This window comes from Stereum hirsutum (assembly GCF_000264905.1).
Source record: "Stereum hirsutum FP-91666 SS1 unplaced genomic scaffold STEHIscaffold_18, whole genome shotgun sequence".
Taxonomy (NCBI): domain Eukaryota; kingdom Fungi; phylum Basidiomycota; class Agaricomycetes; order Russulales; family Stereaceae; genus Stereum; species Stereum hirsutum.
This window is the reverse complement of record NW_006763148.1, coordinates 142,545-161,730: the sequence shown is the minus strand read 5'-3', so window position 1 is coordinate 161,730 and position 19,186 is coordinate 142,545. Positions and strand designations below refer to the sequence as shown.

The 19,186-nt window shown below is 51.0% G+C and overlaps 6 protein-coding genes across 6 annotated transcripts; 1 reads left to right on the top strand and 5 right to left on the bottom strand.

Annotated features, from left to right (window-relative positions):
* Positions 1-1,139: 1,139 nt before the first annotated feature.
* Positions 1,140-3,418, bottom strand: STEHIDRAFT_161976 (uncharacterized protein; the record flags this gene model as incomplete). The annotated part of the gene is made up of 6 exons (XM_007309598.1): positions 1,140-1,610; positions 1,784-1,855; positions 1,952-2,046; positions 2,127-2,710; positions 2,975-3,075; positions 3,299-3,418. 6 exons carry the CDS (start codon positions 3,416-3,418, stop codon positions 1,140-1,142), a joined length of 1,443 nt encoding a protein of 480 aa, XP_007309660.1.
* Positions 3,419-6,427: 3,009 nt separating this feature from the next.
* Positions 6,428-7,630, top strand: STEHIDRAFT_150073 (uncharacterized protein). Its single transcript, XM_007309597.1, has 3 exons — positions 6,428-6,553; positions 6,609-6,747; positions 6,819-7,630. Exons 1-3 carry the CDS (start codon positions 6,448-6,450, stop codon positions 7,444-7,446), a joined length of 873 nt encoding a protein of 290 aa, XP_007309659.1. The 5' UTR covers positions 6,428-6,447; the 3' UTR covers positions 7,447-7,630.
* Positions 7,631-7,903: 273 nt separating this feature from the next.
* On the bottom strand, positions 7,904-11,092 carry STEHIDRAFT_172038 (uncharacterized protein; the record flags this gene model as incomplete). Its single annotated transcript, XM_007309596.1, has 7 exons — positions 9,546-11,092; positions 9,417-9,486; positions 9,260-9,353; positions 9,130-9,194; positions 8,811-9,072; positions 8,608-8,749; positions 7,904-8,528 (listed from the first exon to the last, which is right to left on the bottom strand). Exons 1-7 carry the CDS (start codon positions 10,394-10,396, stop codon positions 7,904-7,906), a joined length of 2,109 nt encoding a protein of 702 aa, XP_007309658.1. The 5' UTR covers positions 10,397-11,092.
* Positions 11,051-12,142, bottom strand: STEHIDRAFT_104327 (uncharacterized protein; the record flags this gene model as incomplete). The annotated part of the gene is made up of 4 exons (XM_007309595.1): positions 11,051-11,200; positions 11,363-11,506; positions 11,574-11,846; positions 11,918-12,142. 4 exons carry the CDS (start codon positions 12,137-12,139, stop codon positions 11,051-11,053), a joined length of 789 nt encoding a protein of 262 aa, XP_007309657.1.
* A 956-nt stretch (positions 12,143-13,098) lies between these two features.
* On the bottom strand, positions 13,099-15,446 carry STEHIDRAFT_125278 (uncharacterized protein; the record flags this gene model as incomplete). Its single annotated transcript, XM_007309594.1, has 8 exons — positions 15,181-15,446; positions 15,043-15,112; positions 14,945-14,966; positions 14,725-14,867; positions 14,462-14,666; positions 14,273-14,387; positions 13,236-14,208; positions 13,099-13,179 (listed from the first exon to the last, which is right to left on the bottom strand). Coding segments are annotated over exons 1-7 (1,549 nt in total), but the record flags the coding sequence as incomplete, so codon positions are not given.
* Positions 15,447-15,967: 521 nt separating this feature from the next.
* STEHIDRAFT_161972 (uncharacterized protein) lies at positions 15,968-18,739 on the bottom strand (the record flags this gene model as incomplete). Its single annotated transcript, XM_007309593.1, has 8 exons — positions 15,968-15,989; positions 16,062-16,723; positions 16,805-17,179; positions 17,245-17,850; positions 17,926-18,087; positions 18,154-18,315; positions 18,383-18,455; positions 18,531-18,739. The coding sequence occupies 8 exons, from the start codon at positions 18,737-18,739 to the stop codon at positions 15,968-15,970; spliced, it is 2,271 nt and encodes a 756-aa protein (XP_007309655.1).
* Between the last annotated feature and the right edge of the window lie 447 nt (positions 18,740-19,186).

Genomic DNA, 19,186 nt, shown 5'->3' with positions numbered 1-19,186 from the left:
TGACGGGGATCGAGCACATACTTTGTCTCGTTTTTTTTGTCCCAGGGCCCTCGAGCGAGATTCAGCGCGTTCCTTGTTCAATGGCGATTTACGCCAGGTTCTTCGACACCCTTCGTCGAGAAGATCACCTACACCCAATGCATCATTGAGACCCGTCTGCAACACCGGTGAAAACATCGCGAGCGGAGGCCTAACCTATCCCCAGACCTCGGACTGTCGCAACCGCTGGTGTGAGCTGTTTCAAGATCAGTTGCAAAAACTGTGCATCCCTTTGTCATCTGGGGGCGCCCACGAGCCACTAGATGTATTTTAAGATGCTTTTCAAGGAGAAAGTCTCGAGTAAATTGAGGAAACGCAAGTGCAGACCGTGGACGATGAGGGGAGGACGCAAAATTGCAGCCCTGCTCGCTAGCGCACGCAGAACACCTCACGCCCTCCCACGCCACTGTGGCTCATCTACTTAATGTCCTATGAGGGTAGCGAACTCGAGGAGTACGGTGAACACTCGACCTTGTCTGTGGTTTTGTGAAGACTGCAACATATCGTTGTCCCGTTCCGTGACTGGATCTATCATTTCGTCCTTGCCAGGTCTGTACATTTGTGGTCGCCGGACCCGCGCGCCACTGTGGCCTGCTCACGCTCATCACCCACTAACCAACGGTCGCCTCAGTCACGATCAGGGAAGATAGCAAGCAACGCAAAATCGTAGAGGTTGATTGACATCCGATACCAGCACACCCCCAGCCAAACTAGAGAGAAAGAAGACAAGAAAGAGATGGACAGATCTGAGGAGGGATTATATCAGAGGAGCAACAAAAGCAAAAGCAAAAGGCTGTGGCGTGTCAGATTCGACAGTAAGATGGCCCACAGAGAAGGAGAAAAGCAGAACGGTACTAAGGATGAGATGATACCGTCCAGGGAGCACACTTAGGCAAGCGCCGAGAAAATGACAATATGGTACGACGTGAAAAAGAAAGAAGAAAAGATACTGGGAAAATAGGAAGTGAAACAAAGCAGTAGAACAATTCATCAGCAGCCAGCCACCTATCCTATCATCCTTTATCCTTCACCGTCTCGTTCAACTTCGGCTCCGTTCCATTCCATTCCTACGCTGTCTTCTCGTAAAGCACGAGCACGGCCTAAGCCTCGCTCATAACGACATCTGCGCCATCGACCTTCTCGGCGTCCCCATTCGCGTCAGTCATAGACGCATCCCCATTTACCGCCTTCACCGAGGCGACGCCATTCTCCTTCGTGCCAGCAGCCCCCTCCGCCATACTCACATCCCCGTTCTCCTTCCCCTCCACGCCATTCTCCGTGACCACGCTTGCCGTAACGGTGCCCTCCGCGCCCGTCGTGACCGCGACACTGGGTGCAGCACCCGTACCAGTCGTAGTGGCAGTAGCTATGGTGGGAGTGCCATCGGTGGCGGGGGTGACTGTGACGGTGGTGGTAGCGGTGGTAGCGGGCTCCTTGTTAGCGTTGACCAGTCCGTGCCACTTCTCGACGAGGACGTTAGCGCGATCGCGGAACTTGAATTCGTCGTCCCGGGGGATCTTCTGTGGCGGTTGCATGAAAATGTGGCGCATGACCTTGCCGATTTTGGAGAACTGTAGATTTTTGCGTGTGAGATAATGGAGCATGCAGTCAATAAGACACAAGATGAACGGGGTAAAAGGTAGGAGTAGAAGCAATGGCATGGGTGAGCCATTAATAAAAAAAAGATAACGGGTAAAAAGGCATGGGGGGATGAAAAAGAGCGGGATGGAGCAGCAAGACGTACTTGGAGGTAACCGATGTTCATATTGTCATACTGTTCGATGGTGGTAAACAGCTCGTCGCATGCTGGCATATCCTGTAACACAGGAGAGCACGTCAAAAACGTCGGATCAATCCATCAGCGCGAGAAATTGCGCGAAATTGTGGCGAAAATAGACCGAAAAATTCATACCTCCGGTTTGGGCTCCTTCGCATCGGTGAGGAAGGTCTTCTGGAGTCGATGTCTCCATTCTCTAACTTTAAGCGCCTCAGGATCTGAGGCCATCGCTGTGAAAACGCAAGAAATCAGCGATCCGGCGAAGTCGATCTGACCGAAAAATTCACGAAAAACCGAAAGAAGTACGCACGATCGTCATCCTTCTTCGCCTTCTTCGCTGGCGGGCTGGCGACCTTGCTGGGGCCCGCGTCATCTCCCTCAACGGTGCCAGCGCCCTCTCCACTAGCGGTAGCAGCCTTCTCACCCTTCTCCCCTTCGTCTTCACTCTCGACCATCGCCTTACTCTTCGTCCCCTTCTTCGCGCCGCCCTTCTTCGTTGCAGGTTCTTTCTTCTCCTTTGGCTCCGCACTCTCCTTTTTCTCCTTCTTCACAGCTCTCCCCTTCGTCGCAGCACCCTTCTTCTCCGTCTCTCTCTTCCTCTTCTTACCCGCAACCTTCTTTCCACTCGCTTCCATCTCCACATCTCGCTCGTTGCTCTCGATGCCTAGACTCTCATCCTCTTCGGCCTCGGGCTCACCATCTTCGTCGTCATCACCGAGCTGGTCGACTTCCTCGTTCTCTGCCACAGTGGCAATTTCTTCTTCCCATTTTGTGGGGTCGAGAGCGATTTTGTAGCCCGTGAGGAGTTCGCCAGACCGTTTGCTGGGTTCGTTCAGGTAGGCTTGGATCTCGTGGGTTTGGAGGCGGGACATGTCTTTTGGGACTAGCCAGGCGCTGAATGGTAGGTCAAAATTAGTGGTGAGCGGACGACGTCATAGACGGACAACAAAGCAAGATAGGATATAAAGGGAATGTAGAAAGAAATGAAAAGGAAAGAAAAACGATAAAGCTAGGAGAGGGAGCGGGTGACAAGGGGTAATACGGATGATAAGACCATAATGGGCAACAACGCCCTGTACCAGGCCACTGGGCGAGGAATAGTGGAGTAACAACGATGGATATGGAGTAAAAAGGATGGTTGAAGGATAAAATACTTACTGGTCGCCCTTGGGGAAGAACTTGACGCAATAAAACGTCTGTTTTTTGTTCTGCGGTTTCTCCTTCGAGACGGCGGGCCCGACCGACTCGGGGTCAACGACCTACCACACAGTAGCATACCGCATTTGGCGATAGCGCGACCAAGTATACCACGTCGAGCAAGACGCGACGCATCACACGATATCCAGGGGGTAGACATGCGCGAAACGCGGATAAAGTCCCAAAAGCACAAGAGAAACGCGTATGTCAGCATAGTCCATTGCAGATGCACCAAACGGCGCATCCTGAATACGAGAAGAGTCGTGATTCGAAAGAGAGACGCACCATACCAGGCCAAGGAGGGAAGCCGCGCATCTTGCCTAGCACGATATCCCTCAGCTCATACTTGGCCGACGCGGACTCCTTCGCGCTGCTGCCTTTTGGCGTCTTCTTTGTTGCGCTCATTGTCTACTACGCGTCCTTTTCGTAGCGGAAGATGGGCTAGTGAGGGATGGAGAGGGCTGAAGGGGGAGCACGTCGACGGTGAACGCTCGCGGTCGTTGGTGGTGGTCGAGAGCGAGACGGTTCGGCAAAATCCGCATAAGCGCGATCGCGCATTTCAGCCCTTCTCGGCAAAGAGATGCTCATTGGTCGCCACACATCCTTGCGCAATTTTTTAAGACAGGAGACGACTGCAAATTGGTTCAGGAGCTCGTACCGGAAATCTCTCATAGCGATATTCCATTATATTTACATGTTTTATTTATTAGAAAAATGAGAATAAACTCTCACTCGGGAAACATCGGAGCATCCACTTCCCGAGCCCTCCTTGTCGCCGTCGTCTTCCTTCTAAAAGGACCCTCGGAAGCATCCAGCAGCACCTAGAAGAGTCCATTGTAATCTGCATTCAATAATGCGACCACTGGAAAGGAGACTGCATTGACGACCACGCGCCGGTGGGGGAGTCGGCAATGGAAGGGGAGTGGCGCGAAAGTGTGGCGTAGAAGTCCAGTCGCGCACGGACCATGCGGGAATTGCGAAGCACAGAAGAAGTCACGGCCTCATTGAACGTTGTCGTGCATTTCTACACAATGCCTTCGAGGGGTTTGGGCAAACAACAGGGCCGAGCCGTCAGCACAGCGCGCCCCCCATGGACGATGTGGTGATGGGAGGCAAATGGGAGGGGAAGTGACAGCCAGGCTGCTGTTGAATCGTGAAGTGGCCTGAGGAAATTGTGAGGTCTGATCACCGACTACGATGACGAGTATGCGCACATCCATGACAGGCGAAGGAACGGTGACCAGGACAGGTTGGTACAATGTCTAGACAAGGGGGTTTATATGTCAGAATCGAGATAGATCAACACCCATAAAGACGTACGTCGAGATGAGGCGTGTGTCGAGACATGCGAGACAAAGATAGTTTAAAGTCGCAATGGTGGCGCTAAGACAAGACTCTAGCGATCGTGGTGGGAAGGACGTTGCAGTATTCAGACTGCCGAAGGATAGGTGGTGAAAGTGAACGTCGGCCGAGTGGGAGCATACAAAAGTTTGGCGATCCTGCAATCGCGGCCAAGACTTAATTGGGATGTGCGATAGGTGAAGGAGATGTGGAAATAGAGTTCATCACGCGAATGCACGCTAAAACACTGAAAATAAAAAAAAAAAAAAAAAAAAAAAAAAAAAAAAAATCCATAAGGAATGGGTCGATGCGAGGCCAGCACACGAAGCCTCGGGGAATGTCGTCAAACTGCTTCTAGTCATGATCGGCTCTGGGGACAAGGTGCATGATATGAGTGTCGAATCCTAGAGTCGGCTGGAGTATAAATGATATGCGGCTGAGAAATCGTGGCCAGGTACAGGACGAGATGCTCACAATCATATGTCGCCGAAGGAGCACCCACCAGCTCCATTATTTTGAGAGGTTATATTGAGGTTGGATCGCTACGTATGCGCTGCGGCATACATACCTGTCTAGATCAAGAGTCAGAACGGCAGGAAGTAATGAACGAACTTTCTCGGAAATCATCGGCGGAAACTGCAGTTGTCTAGAAACACTGCATAACAATGTCCAAAGCCCAGTGGAGAGCTTGTCACCGATGGAAGCAAACACCTGATAGGAGAACATCGGGTACTTCAATCGAAGATATAGACGACTTTTCGGAGACAAGAAAACGCCTTTGTATGAGGGTCGGATACACGACTGTCCGTGCCCGTGAGTCAGGTGTGGCGCAGGCGTTGTTTGCGCTTGTATGCCACATGTTCAAGTTCGACTGTGGACCGCGATCGCCTTGAGAGCTTGAAGACGACAAGCTGGGCGGGTGTGAGGTAGTCTAAGTGTTCTGGACTGTTGTCAGACCGGGTCATGATGAGTAAAGCCATCCGTGTGGCCCGAATACTTAGTCGGTCGAAGCCGGTGCCACAGCAGATTCAGGTTCCCCGCTCATGTTCGTTTTGGACTTGTCATCGGCGCTGACTTCCTCTCAAGCTTCCTCTGGACCACTCACAACCTATCCACGCCGTGCGCGATACGCTCCCAATCGCCCTCCTTTTTCTCACCCACATTCGTTTACATGCACGCTCACTCAGAACAACTTCACCAGGCCCTCGCCGAAGTCGCATTCCTTCGCAAGCAGCTTGAACGCAGCGAGCGTGAATGTGCTCTCCGTCTCGATATCCTTGCCAACGAACGGGACTCTCAACTTCAGAGTCTTCAATGCCAGCTTAACCTCCAACTACTCCTACAACAGCAGAAGTCCAGCGAGGACCAGAAGCACGACGCGATTCACGTGAAGGTGGAGGTTCCCAGTCACGAAGACACTCAAACTATCGCGCTGAAGGCCAAGGATCGCGAGGTAAAGGAAAGAGAGAGGGAGATTGAAAAGCTCAAGTACGTTCTGCATCTTCTTAATTTGACGTGGCACGTCGCTGACCCCTCTGGTTCCCAATAGGAAAGAAGTTGCTAGGCTGAGACGAGCAACACCAACACTCCACGATCAATCGACCGCTCATGTCCCTTCCGTATGCTCCATACAATTCTCACACTGGTATAGATACTGATATGGACCTACAGTCTGTTGTGCAAAGCACACCATCGCAGAGTACACCACCGATCATGATCCCCACAGACGGTATCCACAAGACGGTATCTCCCAAGCTTGAAGGTGGGTCCCATAGATCGATGCCTCTAGACCATTACCTTTTCTCTGAAACCGATGCCAATTGATGTAGACCTTGACCATGTTTCACTTGAGTCGACGAAAGATGAGACCTCGCAGAAAGGATTGACTTTGTCTACGAAGACTGCGCTGGCGGTTCAACCTCCCCACTCAGAACGAGAGAAGATTGAAGCCAAAGATGGCTCGACCGTTTCTAACGTATGTTCTCGCGTTTTCACGACTACGTTTTTTCCCTAACTGCTTTCAGATCGAAGAAGCCCCAAATAATACTCTGCAATCTACTTCTCCCGAAGTATCGGCTACTTTGGCTAAAACCATGGATTCTCCTATGACAGTGGAGGGTTGTTTTAAACCACCAGGCGCGTCGAAAGTTATCGAACCAGCTTCCACTCCCGAGTGGCCGGGGCAAGTTACGCTCGATGGTCAGTAGCATGTGGTTGCAGTAAACGAAGAAGATGCTGACGCATGCTTTTTAAGCGTTCTATATGTCTTCTGAAGACATGATTATCGGCGGTGCCGACCCCAACTCGACTGGTGGTCGTGGGCTAATCCTCACTAGTTGTTACCTTCGGCCAGATCTCTCCATCTTCTGGAAGATGCATGATTTTGTTAAGTCGTACGTACTTCGGTCTTCCTCCTCTCGTCAAGCGAATTCTTTTGACTGATAATGGTATTCTCTCTGCGCAGCAATCACTTTGAATTCGTCGTCGGCTTCGAGTACGACCAGGCGGGCACGCTTCCGGACTTTGTCTCGCGTCAGATCGCTGCATTCTCCTCCATCCTCTCCTCTCGCCCTTGTTCGGGTATCTGGCAGGCCTTCGTCTCATCCTTTGGGTCCCGCTCTGTGCATGTTCTCGGAAGATTCTCTCCGGTCATTATCCTTCGCGACCCAACGAGATCTATCACCTCTTTCGTCATTTGTTTCTCTCAGTTGGGCGATGCCTGGGGCCTGCCGAATCGCTACAAGTGCCCTGAATGTGCCGCCACTAGTCCAGTTCTTCAAGCGACCACAGACGCCCTTAACATCACACATTTTGCCTGCACGAGGTGCTACTGGGGTATCGGTCTGAGCAGCAAGATGCCTATTATACCTCCACCAACGTGCCTGATGAAGATCGCAACGGACACGTTCTTATACTCGTATCCTGTGAAGAGGGAGCTGAGCGACTACGTTGGTAGGAAGTTTAGGGAGTGGCGTTCGGGAGGCGAAGGCAAGCAGGTTTGGAAGGATTGGTTGGATACGGACAGGGGAAGAGCGCATCTCCGGATTGTGGCATCGCTCGAGAAAGGTGTGATGTTTCCGAGATTCGACTAGGAGGCGTTGGAGAGGTCGGATCTGTTGTGGTCGAAGAGGGTCAGGCCTTGATCGGGTGGCGAGTTGAGGCGAGGCGAGGCGATGATCGTCATGGTTCCGTAGAGCATCAATTTCTTCTGTACATTTGTACTTCACCATCTGTATTGTGGACTTCCTGTACAACTGTATCAAATATGTAGGTTACTCCCAAGCTGTTTGGCTGAAGCTTCACTTGTCTTGTACTGCGTCTTCAAGATCATCGAGTCTCTTTGACGGGTAGAATGTGTGATAAATCTAGGTACGATAGCTCTATTTTGCCGCACGAACGAAGTGCTCTCCTCCATACGCCCATCTTCCTTTGTCTACAAAGGTTAACCATAGGTATCCATACAAAGTGTGATAGTATACATTTATGAGAATAGTCGTGTCCGAATCCAGCATCACCAGGATGTGAACAGACACCCCAAACCGTTCAAATTCAGTGCTTATGCCGAATCTGCCTCAATGTCTCCATAATGCCGACAGCGACAACGCTTCCTTCGCTCCCACTACTCTCCGACTCGTATAGTGGCACGAGGGGCGTTGCCAGAACACCCGAAAGGAGAGGATCCTCCGACTTCAACCCAACTTTCCTCGAATCCATATCACTCCCCGAGTCGCTTGCTGTTTGCAGATCTTCGCCATCGACTGTCAGCACTCCCGTCCCCGACTCTGAGCATATCCTCTCCGTCGGTCCATCTTGTGTTGGTGCCGAATTATCGGTGCCCGTAATACTGTTGTCGGTTGCCGAGAACGTGAAGAAGCGAGAGACAACAGTGCCGGTATGGTGGTCACGATAAATCATGATCGGGAACATATCTTTGAAGCCATCCGAAACCGACGATTGAGCGAACGAGCTGTTGACCAGCCGATGTAGGAACGACGGTGTCGCGTCCTGAGTAGCAGCGAGAGTATCGCAGAAATTGAGGATGTGGTGCTGAAGGGCGCCCGATCCGTACGGGGAGAGGGGAAATGTAGGGCAATCAGTAGCGGAGGTGTTGGAAGATGGAGGCGAGGGCTCTTGGGTGGCCTTTGAGAAGCTGATCACGAATTTGTACTGGTCACTATGGATCGCATGTAAAACTGGTTAGGAAGATCGCAGGGGTAAACAATCGAAGGGGGATGGTGTTGTATATAACGTACGCTTCGACCGCCTTCCGCATTTCCTGATGGATAGGCGTGTTCGCAAACACGCCAGGTCGCGTGATTATCAGACCACAGCCGCCTTGGAAATAAGGAGTAACGGCATGCAGAATAATCGGCGTAGAAGTGGCACGGTCGCATGCTACAAACCGTCAACCGAGTAAGAATTTGACGTTGAAATATTCAAGACGTAGACTACACACCGTCTAAGACCAGGTTCGTACTCAACCTGTCGAGACGCTCAAGAGCTCCTGAGCTACAAGGAGAAGAGGTAGGAGACGCTGTCGTTGGGGCAGGCTTCTCTTGAGGGGTCGGCCTGGGTTCGGATGGATTAATACGTAGGGGTGAGTTGTGATGCTGGTCCAACTTGATGCGCTTCAGCAACGATGATGACCGAGATGACATTATGGAATCTTCGCTGTCGGAACGTGTACGTTTGTGCGTAGACATTGAGGTGTCAGGAGTCTATACGTAGGTCTGTCAGTCTGCACAACATCGGAGGAAAGAATACAGAGCACGCACGACTTCACCACTAGCACCGGAGAAAGCACTGAACGACGATTCCGAGTTAGAGTAGTCCAAGGCATCTACGAGTAGACAGATGAGTAAGGTGATGGAAATTGAGCGGGGTGTGGGGAGTGGAATATCATACCAGTCATAGAAGAGTCAGAAGCATCGGCCTGGGAGTTGGCACAGTTATAGACCGCGTTAGTTGCAAGTTTGATGTCATGTTGCGAGATGCCCCTCTTTTTCATCGAAAAAATTATGTAAGAGACGACGTCTTCCGTGCATGCGAGGAAGGATCATACCAGAACTTCCAAAACTTTGACGTCCTTCCACAGGGTCCGGTTCTCTCCCTTGATAGTCGCTATGCATCTCCTATGAAAAGCGACAGTATATGTTAGCGCGAATGTAACATATAACGACCTAGATCATACCTCATTTTCACCATCTCCTTTTCGCGCATCCTTGCCGCCGCCAACTTTTTCGCCAACCCATCTCTCTCCAGCATGACAAGATCCAGATCGAGGACCTTCATCATGAGGGTCTTCTCCAACCGCTCTTCCTTGGCCCTTGCCACCTCAATCGACGTCTCCATCTTCTTCATCAGCTCCTGTCTCTCTTGACAGGCCAAATAATCACTCAAATTCCTCTTCCTCAACCTCTCCTCCAATTCCTGCTTCTCCTTAAGAACAAGGTCGAAATCCAACTCCCGCATCCTCAACCTCCCCTCCAACTCCGCCACCTGTTTCTCCTGTCTCTCCTCCGCGCTCTTCAGAAGCTCTGTCTCTTTCTTCGCTGCTACTTTCGTCGCACGTTGGACACTTTCCTTCACTCGCACATCGCACTGCCGTTGGATCGTCTCTATCTCAGCACGATGCTGCCGCCCAATCTCCTTCCCGGAATTCACGTTCCGCTCAACGAGACGTTTCTCAAACTCTCGCTTCAAGCTCTCGACCTCAGCACGATGCTTCTGAACCAACTCGTCTGTCGTATGCTTCGAGTCGCCGGGAGCGTGAGACTGGAGGGCCTGCGTGTTACGGATTTGTTTGAGCAACGTGATCTCGAGAGAATGGTTTCGCTCGAGTTCCTCAATGGAACGTTGGTGCTGGCTTTCGATGAGCTCTAGACGCAGAGCGTTGGCGTGTTCGGTACGTTGGATTTGGGAGCGGAGATAGTTGAGCTCGGAGAGGGATTGTTGGTGTTGGAGAGTGAGTGCGCCGGAATCGGCGGGTTGAGTGATTCGGCTGATAATGGGTTTACGCTCGGGGCTGTGGGTGTCGAGCATGTTGAGGTAATGGAGAGTTGGAGAAAACGAGTGGATGATAAGTGAGGTATCGTTGTTGGCGGGCGGGTCTGGATACGAGGACGTGTGGTACGACGGGGTGTGGTATAGTGGTCTGCGTGGACGGATATTACGTGAGTGAACCTGAGATTGAGATGGGTCTAACGTCGTAAGTCGTTGCGAGTCGCGGTCTAAGTTGAGAACCAGCTCAATATTATGGATCGTGTGTCAGGTGGAGTTCTCGGCGAGATAGAGAGCGGGCGTGCACGGTATAGAGGTGGTGGAAGCCGGTTCGAAATGTCGCCCAAGGTGGCGAGCTGTGACGCCAGGCTATCGGGTTACCGACACTTTGGCTGCGCCACCGCCATTCGAACTCATCGAGCTGGAGTCCATTGAAGGCACTGAGAAGTCGTGTATCGTTGTAGAGGAAAAGCCACCCGGATGTTAATTGCTACCAATGGAGTGGAGCTATGGAAGGCAGCAGGAGTCAGGTAATTATAGCAAATGGACCGGGGCAGTAGCAAGAAGAGATCGACACTGGAGACACCAGTCTGAGCAGAGGATCATAGCAGCACGATCAAGCATTAGATATGTGCATAGGCCATTCGTTCTGGCCAGTCGAGCACAAAAGACATTGGGATCAAGTATGGATACAGATTATAAGACAGCTCCTCCGGTGCCCCGCTCGAAGAATGTCGCACCGGTGTCGGTTAGACGGTACTGCAGGGCCTTATCCCGAAGAATCAGATGGCTATGTGACGATATGTTGGCAGACAGCATATAAGACGGGCCAGGATACAGAGATACCTGCAAGATGAGAGATGTTAGTACGGCAGATGTGCCATGAATCGGGAAACGCAAAACTGAAGGACAGGAGGTCTGAGGAACACTAATCACAGTGGGAGGTTTCGGAGAAGGGAGTGGTGCGAAAAGCACCATAAAGGTATAAATTGGTAAAAGAGAGCTCACCTCGCCACTAACGGCACCGCTTCTCCCACTGGCTAGCGGTCGTACTTCAATGTAGGAGGCGCATAATTGATACAATGATCGAAAGAGTTCATCCGGCTCTTCGGGAGAAAGGAGGTGATGTCGTATTACGAGGGACGAACTCCTCTAGCAACCGAGGTTGGAAGAAAGTGACATGAGAAAGCAGCGGCTGTTGGAACAAGACGCGACGTACCCTCGCACAGAACGCGGAAAGAGCACGACAGAACCTGCTAATTTCGCTCGTCGAGTACCCTGACCATTCGATGGTGGAGATATCCTCTACCACTACTAGTACAGTGTCTGTCTCGGGCTGGGTTGGATACAATGGACTGATCTTGCTCACGGTACTTCGGATAAGGTCGAAGACAGGACGAAGACTGGGTGGTTCATCAGGGTCGAAGAGCGTATCGTGGAGGTCAAGAAAGAGCAAATTCCCTTCATCTATATTCCTGTCCACGTTTGAGCCCTGAATTCACACGATTCATCCGATCGCAAGATTAGGCCAGTCAAAACCGTATACACCGAGAGCGGACGCACCATTTTCGACCCAACTGCTCTCCACCGAGCGAGCGACTGCGAAACCGACACCACAACGGCTTTGGACGAGTGTGTTTTCGGTGATATCCCTTCCGAGGATAGTTGTCGTGATCTTAGGTGCGAAGATACCATGTCGTGAAGGAGAAAATCTGCTGGCGCGGCCAGTTGGTCTGAGATGAGAAGCAGTTGGCCGAACAGTGGAAGTCCTGCGGGAGGAAACATGATCACAAGAGGCCGACTAGCCTATACAAGCTACAGTTAGGAGTTAGACCACTGGTCGATGTTGAAGTCAAGTTATGGGGCTTGGGGGATGCTGGAAGCCGTGAAGAAAAAGGAGAGCTTCAAGAGCATTAATGTTGGCGCAGAGCGTGCGTTGCGCGATGCGCTACTGAAGAGATAATATTCAAGAAGATTAGATTAGATCTTGCCACACTTTTGCTGTTCGCCACGTTGGCGAGGGCAATAGAAAGCAGCAAACCCAAAGCAAACCCGCAGAAGCATCGGAGTTAGGAACAAATACATCGAACAAATTCCTATGGCAAAACGTCGGGAGGACATAAGGAAGTCCTTCAACCACTATAAAAATGTATATCATTCTGTATCGGACGCCACCCTCTAATCGTAACTTTCGCCTGTTCTATAATAGCTCGCAAACTGACAAATATTGAACTTGAATTGAACGACCCAAGCGCTACAAGCCCTCAGAGCTCCAGTACTAACCTTATAACTACTAGGGAGATACTCAAACAAGCGAGCCCATTATAATTCAAACAGCCCGCTCCGTACCCGTTGTTCCAGCCATTGGTTGGCCATTGGCGTTGTCGGCGATGTAGTTGATGAAGTAGAAGTTGATGATTCCGGGGTGTGCGGTTTCAACGGAGTTGTAGAAGGTCTAAGTGTTGTTGTGGATGGAGTCGACGGGAGTGAAGGAAGCTGAACGGGAGATGTAGAATACATCACACTTACGGACCTAATCTGCATCAATTTGACATCGAGGACGATGCAGTCTGAGCCTGTGAAGGTATTCTAGCTAACCTTGAAGGGAGCATGGAGCCTATGATCTTTGGAGGCGGTCGACAGGGAACAGTGCCTGCCAAATTCTGGTGTGAACAGGAAGTGCGAACGTGCAAAGTTTATCGTGGGCCGAAAACATCGCTGTGTTGCCAACCCGAACCAGGACATACAATGCTTGGCCGATGGTACGCCCATGAAATAAGCAGCAAAATATTCGAGCCAAATTGCTAGGGCTGAGATCCATGTACCTGAAGACGCTGGTCCGTCAACGACCAATGTACGAAAATAACGGGACTGTACTTACTTCCGCGACGACTTCGTCGATCTCACCGTCTTCGATCTCGCCTTCTTCTTCACCACCACCCAATCTCTTTTCGTTCTCCTTCGCTTGAGCCCTCTTCCTCGCCTTCACCTGTTTGGATCTCGCTTTCCTTTTTTCCTTTCTTGTGGCGAATGGCATGAAAGTTCGCCACTCGGCCCAAAAGCTATCGTCCTCAGCCTTCCATACCGAACTATCGAACTGCGGCACGTCTCGTCCCTCCTTGACAGCAGCGACGCATTCTGAATGCGCTCTCCCTCTCTCCGTCGTCAACCACCGGTCCCACAATATTGAGTTTGGTGGATACCCACGCTCGTTGGTCTTCAACCACCTCTCAAAGCATTGAGCCACATAGTCGCCGTTGACATTGTCTTCTGCGACGGAAGTAGTGCTGCTCTCGCCATCGTTGAGTGGACGCTCATGTTCGGAAGTGGCGCGGGGAATATAATCATGAGTATAAAATAGCTCGGATGGATCTGACTTCTTCTGACTGATCGTGCTGTTCTTGTTGACGAAACGAGCGCCATAGGATCCAGGTGGAGGAAGTAGCCATAGATCGTGAGGATACCAATGACAGCGTGGGCACCGGTATCGATATTTCGCCACGTCGCCGGAGGTGTCATTCTCGACCAGGGAAGGGGGGAGTATTCCGGAACATCCAGGGCATTTGTAAAGGGTTCGGTGGCCCCAATCCTCAAATCCCTTCAGATTACGAGATATCATTTGGGAAACCACGGATGAAGTTCGGTCGCGGTCGCGGTAAATGATTACGCTGGAAGGGTAGCCCTCGAAGACCAGGCCAGGAGCGAACGACTTCGTGAAAAGATCCCAGAGAGCTGCATATTTGATGCGGCTAGGTGATAGTGCGCCGCGGAACGAGCAAATCGCGCGGATGAGGCTACCGGACAGTGGGCCCTCACGAGAGTCTTCAAATCCGATGACGAACTTGAAGCGGTCTCTATAATGATATGAGGGTAAGATCAGTGCTGTGGTCGTCAAGCTATCTGAAATGAGAAGCTTACGACTCAACCCATTCCCTTAACTCGAAGAAGATGTGGGTGCGAAGCACAGTCTTATCACGGATGACAAGACCATATCCACCATCGAAACTCAAGGCAAATCCAGATACTACCGTTTCTGCAAGGGGAAGAAATGAGACAGACGGTCGTCCGATGGAGAAGAAGGAGTTTGTCTAACTCGGAATCACGTACCGCTGAGGGCAACTTCTGTTCGAAGCGCCGATAGGTCCTGGTATATATGATGGTCCTTCTTCGGTTTCTTCCCTGCTTTCTTTGACTGGTTTTCTGTTACGTTTCCAAGTCGCATTATGTGGGTGATAGGAAAATGATCAAAACCAGAGTCGTCGGGCTCGAAGTACTGTGGAGCAGAGTCCGGATGCGTCATTTCCTCCATGGCCTACCGTACATGAACACATATTCAGGAGAAGAATAGACACAAGTGTGGCATCACTCACTATCTGGTTGTTCACCTTTCCCAGGAGCTGGTGCGTCTTCTGTCGCTTTGCGGCCGTAGCTGAAGTTGTCTCTGTTATACCGAGGGAACGTTTCTTCGACAACTTGGTAAGTGGGTCTGAGTCTGGTTGAGAATATGGATGTGCTGTAAACAGAATATTTCAGGTTCGTTGTTTCGATACAAAGAACGGGCTGTGCTGGCGACGGGTGTTTGTCACATACTAGTGGTCAAAAGCGTGTCTACCTGCCAGCAGAAAGCAACGAAGTGGTCAGTCAGCGAATCTTGTTTTAGGTTTAATTTGTCAGAAGTTCATCATTACTTCGTCTGATGTGTTCGAAATCTGAGTGCGTAGAGAGGCGTCGATGACCGAGGGATTGAGGAACTTCGTCCTTCAGACCCGTAGTGAGCGTCCCGAGAATACCCTGTTCCAAATATACGAAGGTCATATCAGACTTACTGTAGCTCCGCAGCCTGTCCTTGGGGGCAGTTTAGACCGGCCGCATACCCTGCTCTTGCTTGGTGAAGAGATTCCTCACGAAGTTCGTGCGGGTTTGACCTCCCAGCTGCGGTGGACCTGTTCATGTCAAGCGCTAACGGGTTCGTCGATCACGACACGGTTTCAGACAAATTCAGAGACCACGCAAGGTCGCCAGAGGTTTAGATACTTGTTCAGATATATGAATTTCGGATAACGGATATGTTTTGGAAGCAGTCGTTAGAAACTAGTGGAGGGATTCCGAAAGGTCACCGCCGAAAGACCAACGCATGACGACAGCGCGTCAAATCCGGAAACGCCGCCACGTGCTCCATCTCGGAAGGAAGTGGCTTCTCGATAAGATCACAGAAGATCTCCTATCTCGACCAGTCCGAATCGGTCAGACTCAGAGAACAAAGAGCGACTGTCCACGACACCACACTGTGGGTCTACACGAAATCTCAACCGGAAACTCTGGAATGCTTGTTGCACAAGGTCGAAGGCATCGTCAGGGTTGGACCTAGGACTTTCGAGGCGCGAAATGCATGATTACATAGCCCATGAACGGCAGTGACACTAAGTCTTTACCACGTCTGACCCAGTTCTGCAAGGTTCGTAACCAAGGCCCTGTGGACATTCATCATACATTTTTGAGCCACATTTTCACTGAGTCATATGAGCATACATCTCAGCTATGTAATTCCATTTGATCAGTATTTTCTCAAAAGGAGAATGTGGCTGTCGACATCGAGCGTGACGACGAGTGCCCTCACCGCTTCGAGATCGAAAATCTATGGAGCAAATGTTGTTAGATGGGTCACAGCTATCCCATTTATGAGACCAATGAGCAACCAGGTACGTACGCATTGGACCTCCACTTGTCCTCGCCCTTGCTCTTCTGATATGCAGAACGTTGAAACGGACCCTGCATGACTTCTCGAATCCTATGCACCCAACCGCCGTCCCAATTCGCCCACCTCATTTTCGCCTCCTCCTTCCTCAGTACCACCCGTACCTTCCTTCTTGCCCCACCGTCGCCTGCCCCACCTTCGCCGCCACCGCCCCTGCGGCGAAGACGACCTAATGTGGCGGTACTCCACGACCTCTCGTCTCGAGTTCCTCGTTCCTTCTCCATCTCGTGCCTCGGGCCCACAGACTCATTGGACGTCGAGTCTAAAGCCATATCAACCAGCCTCGTCACACCATCACGTATGCCTTCTTCTAATGCCTTCTTCATCTTCCGCTTGACGATCGCCACCGCGATTGGCTTCAGCGTTCGCCTAAGAACGCTCTTTCCCCGTGCACGAACGAATAGAGTGGATTTAGATTTCGGGATCGCAGTTACTGGTGTATCAGGGTTTCGTTCTTTGGTGGTCTTCCTGGCGGAGGAAGGGATGGTGGGTCTAGAGAAGGGGAGATCTCGTATGACAAGCTGCACATCTGGGATTGAAACATGCACGTCTTTGATGGTGAATGTGGTCCGGGGATCTGTGGCCTTCTGGCTGAAGACCATATGTACCATGACCTATAGAGAGGTGGTGATAATGTCCGCGTTGAGTGTTCATAGAGAATGGTCAAGCAAAGGGAAGTGATGAGGGAAACTCACCTTGATACCCTCACCGACCACCGCGAGATCCACTAAGCTCTCCTCGATGACTCTATTCCTCATCTTCTTCGGGACTGGCAGTGGAAGAGCATTTTCTTTCTTCTTCTTCCTCATGAATACACCGACATCTTTGACATCGATATATATTCCCTCCAATGTAATCTTAAATTCGTGTTTCCGTTCGTCGTAGTGGGTATATCGGTAGTTCGTAGAAGACTCCGACGTTCTCGAGTAGGGGGAAAAAGAGAGAGAATTGTGAGCTTCGATGGTGACGGAGCTGGGAAGGAGAGCGTCGATCTTTAGGAGTATGTTCTCGAGTACGAGGTCGAAGGTAGGCATCGACAGCTCTATACGTGGAATAGGAACTGTGTCCACCTGCAGCACCAATGCATTCATCGACGTCAGCATTCATTCTGATTGATGAGGTGCGCAGGATATACCTGTGCAACGAGAATTGGAACAAATGCCTTGACCATTCCCGCCCACATCTGCCTCTTGAACACTAATTCCGCACCTTCACCTGTTTCTTCATCGCCACCCGAATAGAGCAGATCACTCCACACTCTTCTCGTCGCCTCCCAAAGCCTATCGTTCGCCTCATCCTCCAGGAAACCCTCCACCCAATCCACTAGCACCTCTCTCAAGGCTTCGAACTGCTGTAAATATCTATCGCCGTAGAACTTGAACCCAGCCTCTCGTACACGGCGTCCGTCTTCTTCAGCTTCGTTACTTGTTCTCACGTTGCCAGACTGCGTGCTGTGTGCGCCGAGGGATATAGGGTTCGCAGTGGGGGACTTGGGTGGGGAAGGGCTTGCGTTGGCGTTGGTGGGATCGTCGAAGGATTTGAGGATGTAACCCGGTTGAAGTAAGAGTTTGCGTACGTAGGGAAATAGGTCGTGCGAGAACCATGTCCAAAAATCGTTGTCGGCATGTGCTTCGATGAAGAGAGTGTCGATGGCGATGAAAATAAGGCCAACCCGTTTCCCGGAGGCGATACGTTCGAGCAGGGTGGTTAAACTGAAGAGGACTTCCTGGAGGGCTGGGTCCTGTAAACGACGTCGCCACCGCCACACAATTCAACTCAGAGTCAGATATCAGAACCCGAGTAAAAAAAGACATACCGAAGTTAGGTTGTATTCTCCCAAACCAGTATCGACAGCGTCTGAATTGGCTGCAGCCGAATCTGGAGAACGTAGACCAGTTCGGGCATACTCGTCGATACGATCGAGGAGGTACGTCATGCTTTCCTGATACTCCCTGTTCCCTTGGCATTCTGCAAGAATCTACGCCAGTCAAACCATTGTTCCGCCAGGGAGAAATACGTGACACAACTACATAAGATATCTGACCTTCTTCACCCGGTACATCAGCTCCTCTCCGTGCGCTTCAGGCACCTGGTCCGCTTGTGTCTTGGCTATATCTCGTCTTTGTGTGGAAGAGCTAGCGTAGGCCTGGTGATGCTTGCTCATGTTGTCGTTGAAATGCCTTGGTATGCGCCCATGTATTTCACGCTGGAGCACGTATATCGAAATGAGTTGGGTAGCACAAAAGCTCAGAGGCAGCGATATGCCGACTGACCTGCATCATCTGGAGTTCTTCGTCAACTTTCTTGCGTTTCTCTGCGAAATCGATGTCTTTCCTCGCGAACTCACTGATCTCACGATGAATATATGGCCGTTAGTGATGATAACGCAATACTTGGCCTCATGATTGTGATAACACTTACCGCTTGATGTCTACGCTCTTGCCCTTCTTCTTTGCCCCAACTGCCCCAGGTACATCCACACTCGTGACACTTCTCTGCATCAAGACTTTCCTCCTCTCCTCGTCCTCCATTATACGACTGTCCACACTCTCACTGCCTTGCCCCTGAGTGTCCCAACCTGCGGCATGGCGATCAATAGCGGGAGTATATACAACATACGCCACAGTCATACTCGTCAGGCACCGCCAAGGCCCGACGAGATACGCCACTGTGGGCAGGCACCGCCCACAGTGGCGTATCTCGTCGCCGCGTGTTCCAGACTTACTACAAACAGGAGCGGCGAAAACAAATCCCCAAAATTGTCCGCCCGAAAGCCACGAAAATGTTGAAATATGTAGATTCTGTAATAAATATTATTTGTCACCCCTTTCCATCCCACTGCCATGAACGACGTCGAGCTCGATGACCCCGACCTCGCCCACAACGTTCCGGCCTATGTACTGGATAGATTTCGTGAATGGGTAATTTTCTGCGGTCAATTCTCGTCTCAACCTCACTCTGATGCCTCCTTTTGTAGAGATACTCCTCTCATGACATTCAAAAGGACCCAGGAAAATTTATTGGCACTGCTTGGGTCGATGCTGCCGAGCTGAGAACCTATCTGAAGACGAACCCTG

Excerpts from the sequence above, each read along its gene's own strand:
- STEHIDRAFT_150073 (XM_007309597.1), top strand. The coding sequence starts at position 6,448 with ATGGATTCTCCTATGACAGTGGAGGGTTGTTTTAAACCACCAGGCGCG. Across the intron at positions 6,554-6,608 it reads GGGGCAAGTTACGCTCGATG|CGTTCTATATGTCTTCTGAA; the intron begins GTCAGTAGCATG and ends ATGCTTTTTAAG. Across the intron at positions 6,748-6,818 it reads ATGCATGATTTTGTTAAGTC|CAATCACTTTGAATTCGTCG; the intron begins GTACGTACTTCG and ends CTCTCTGCGCAG.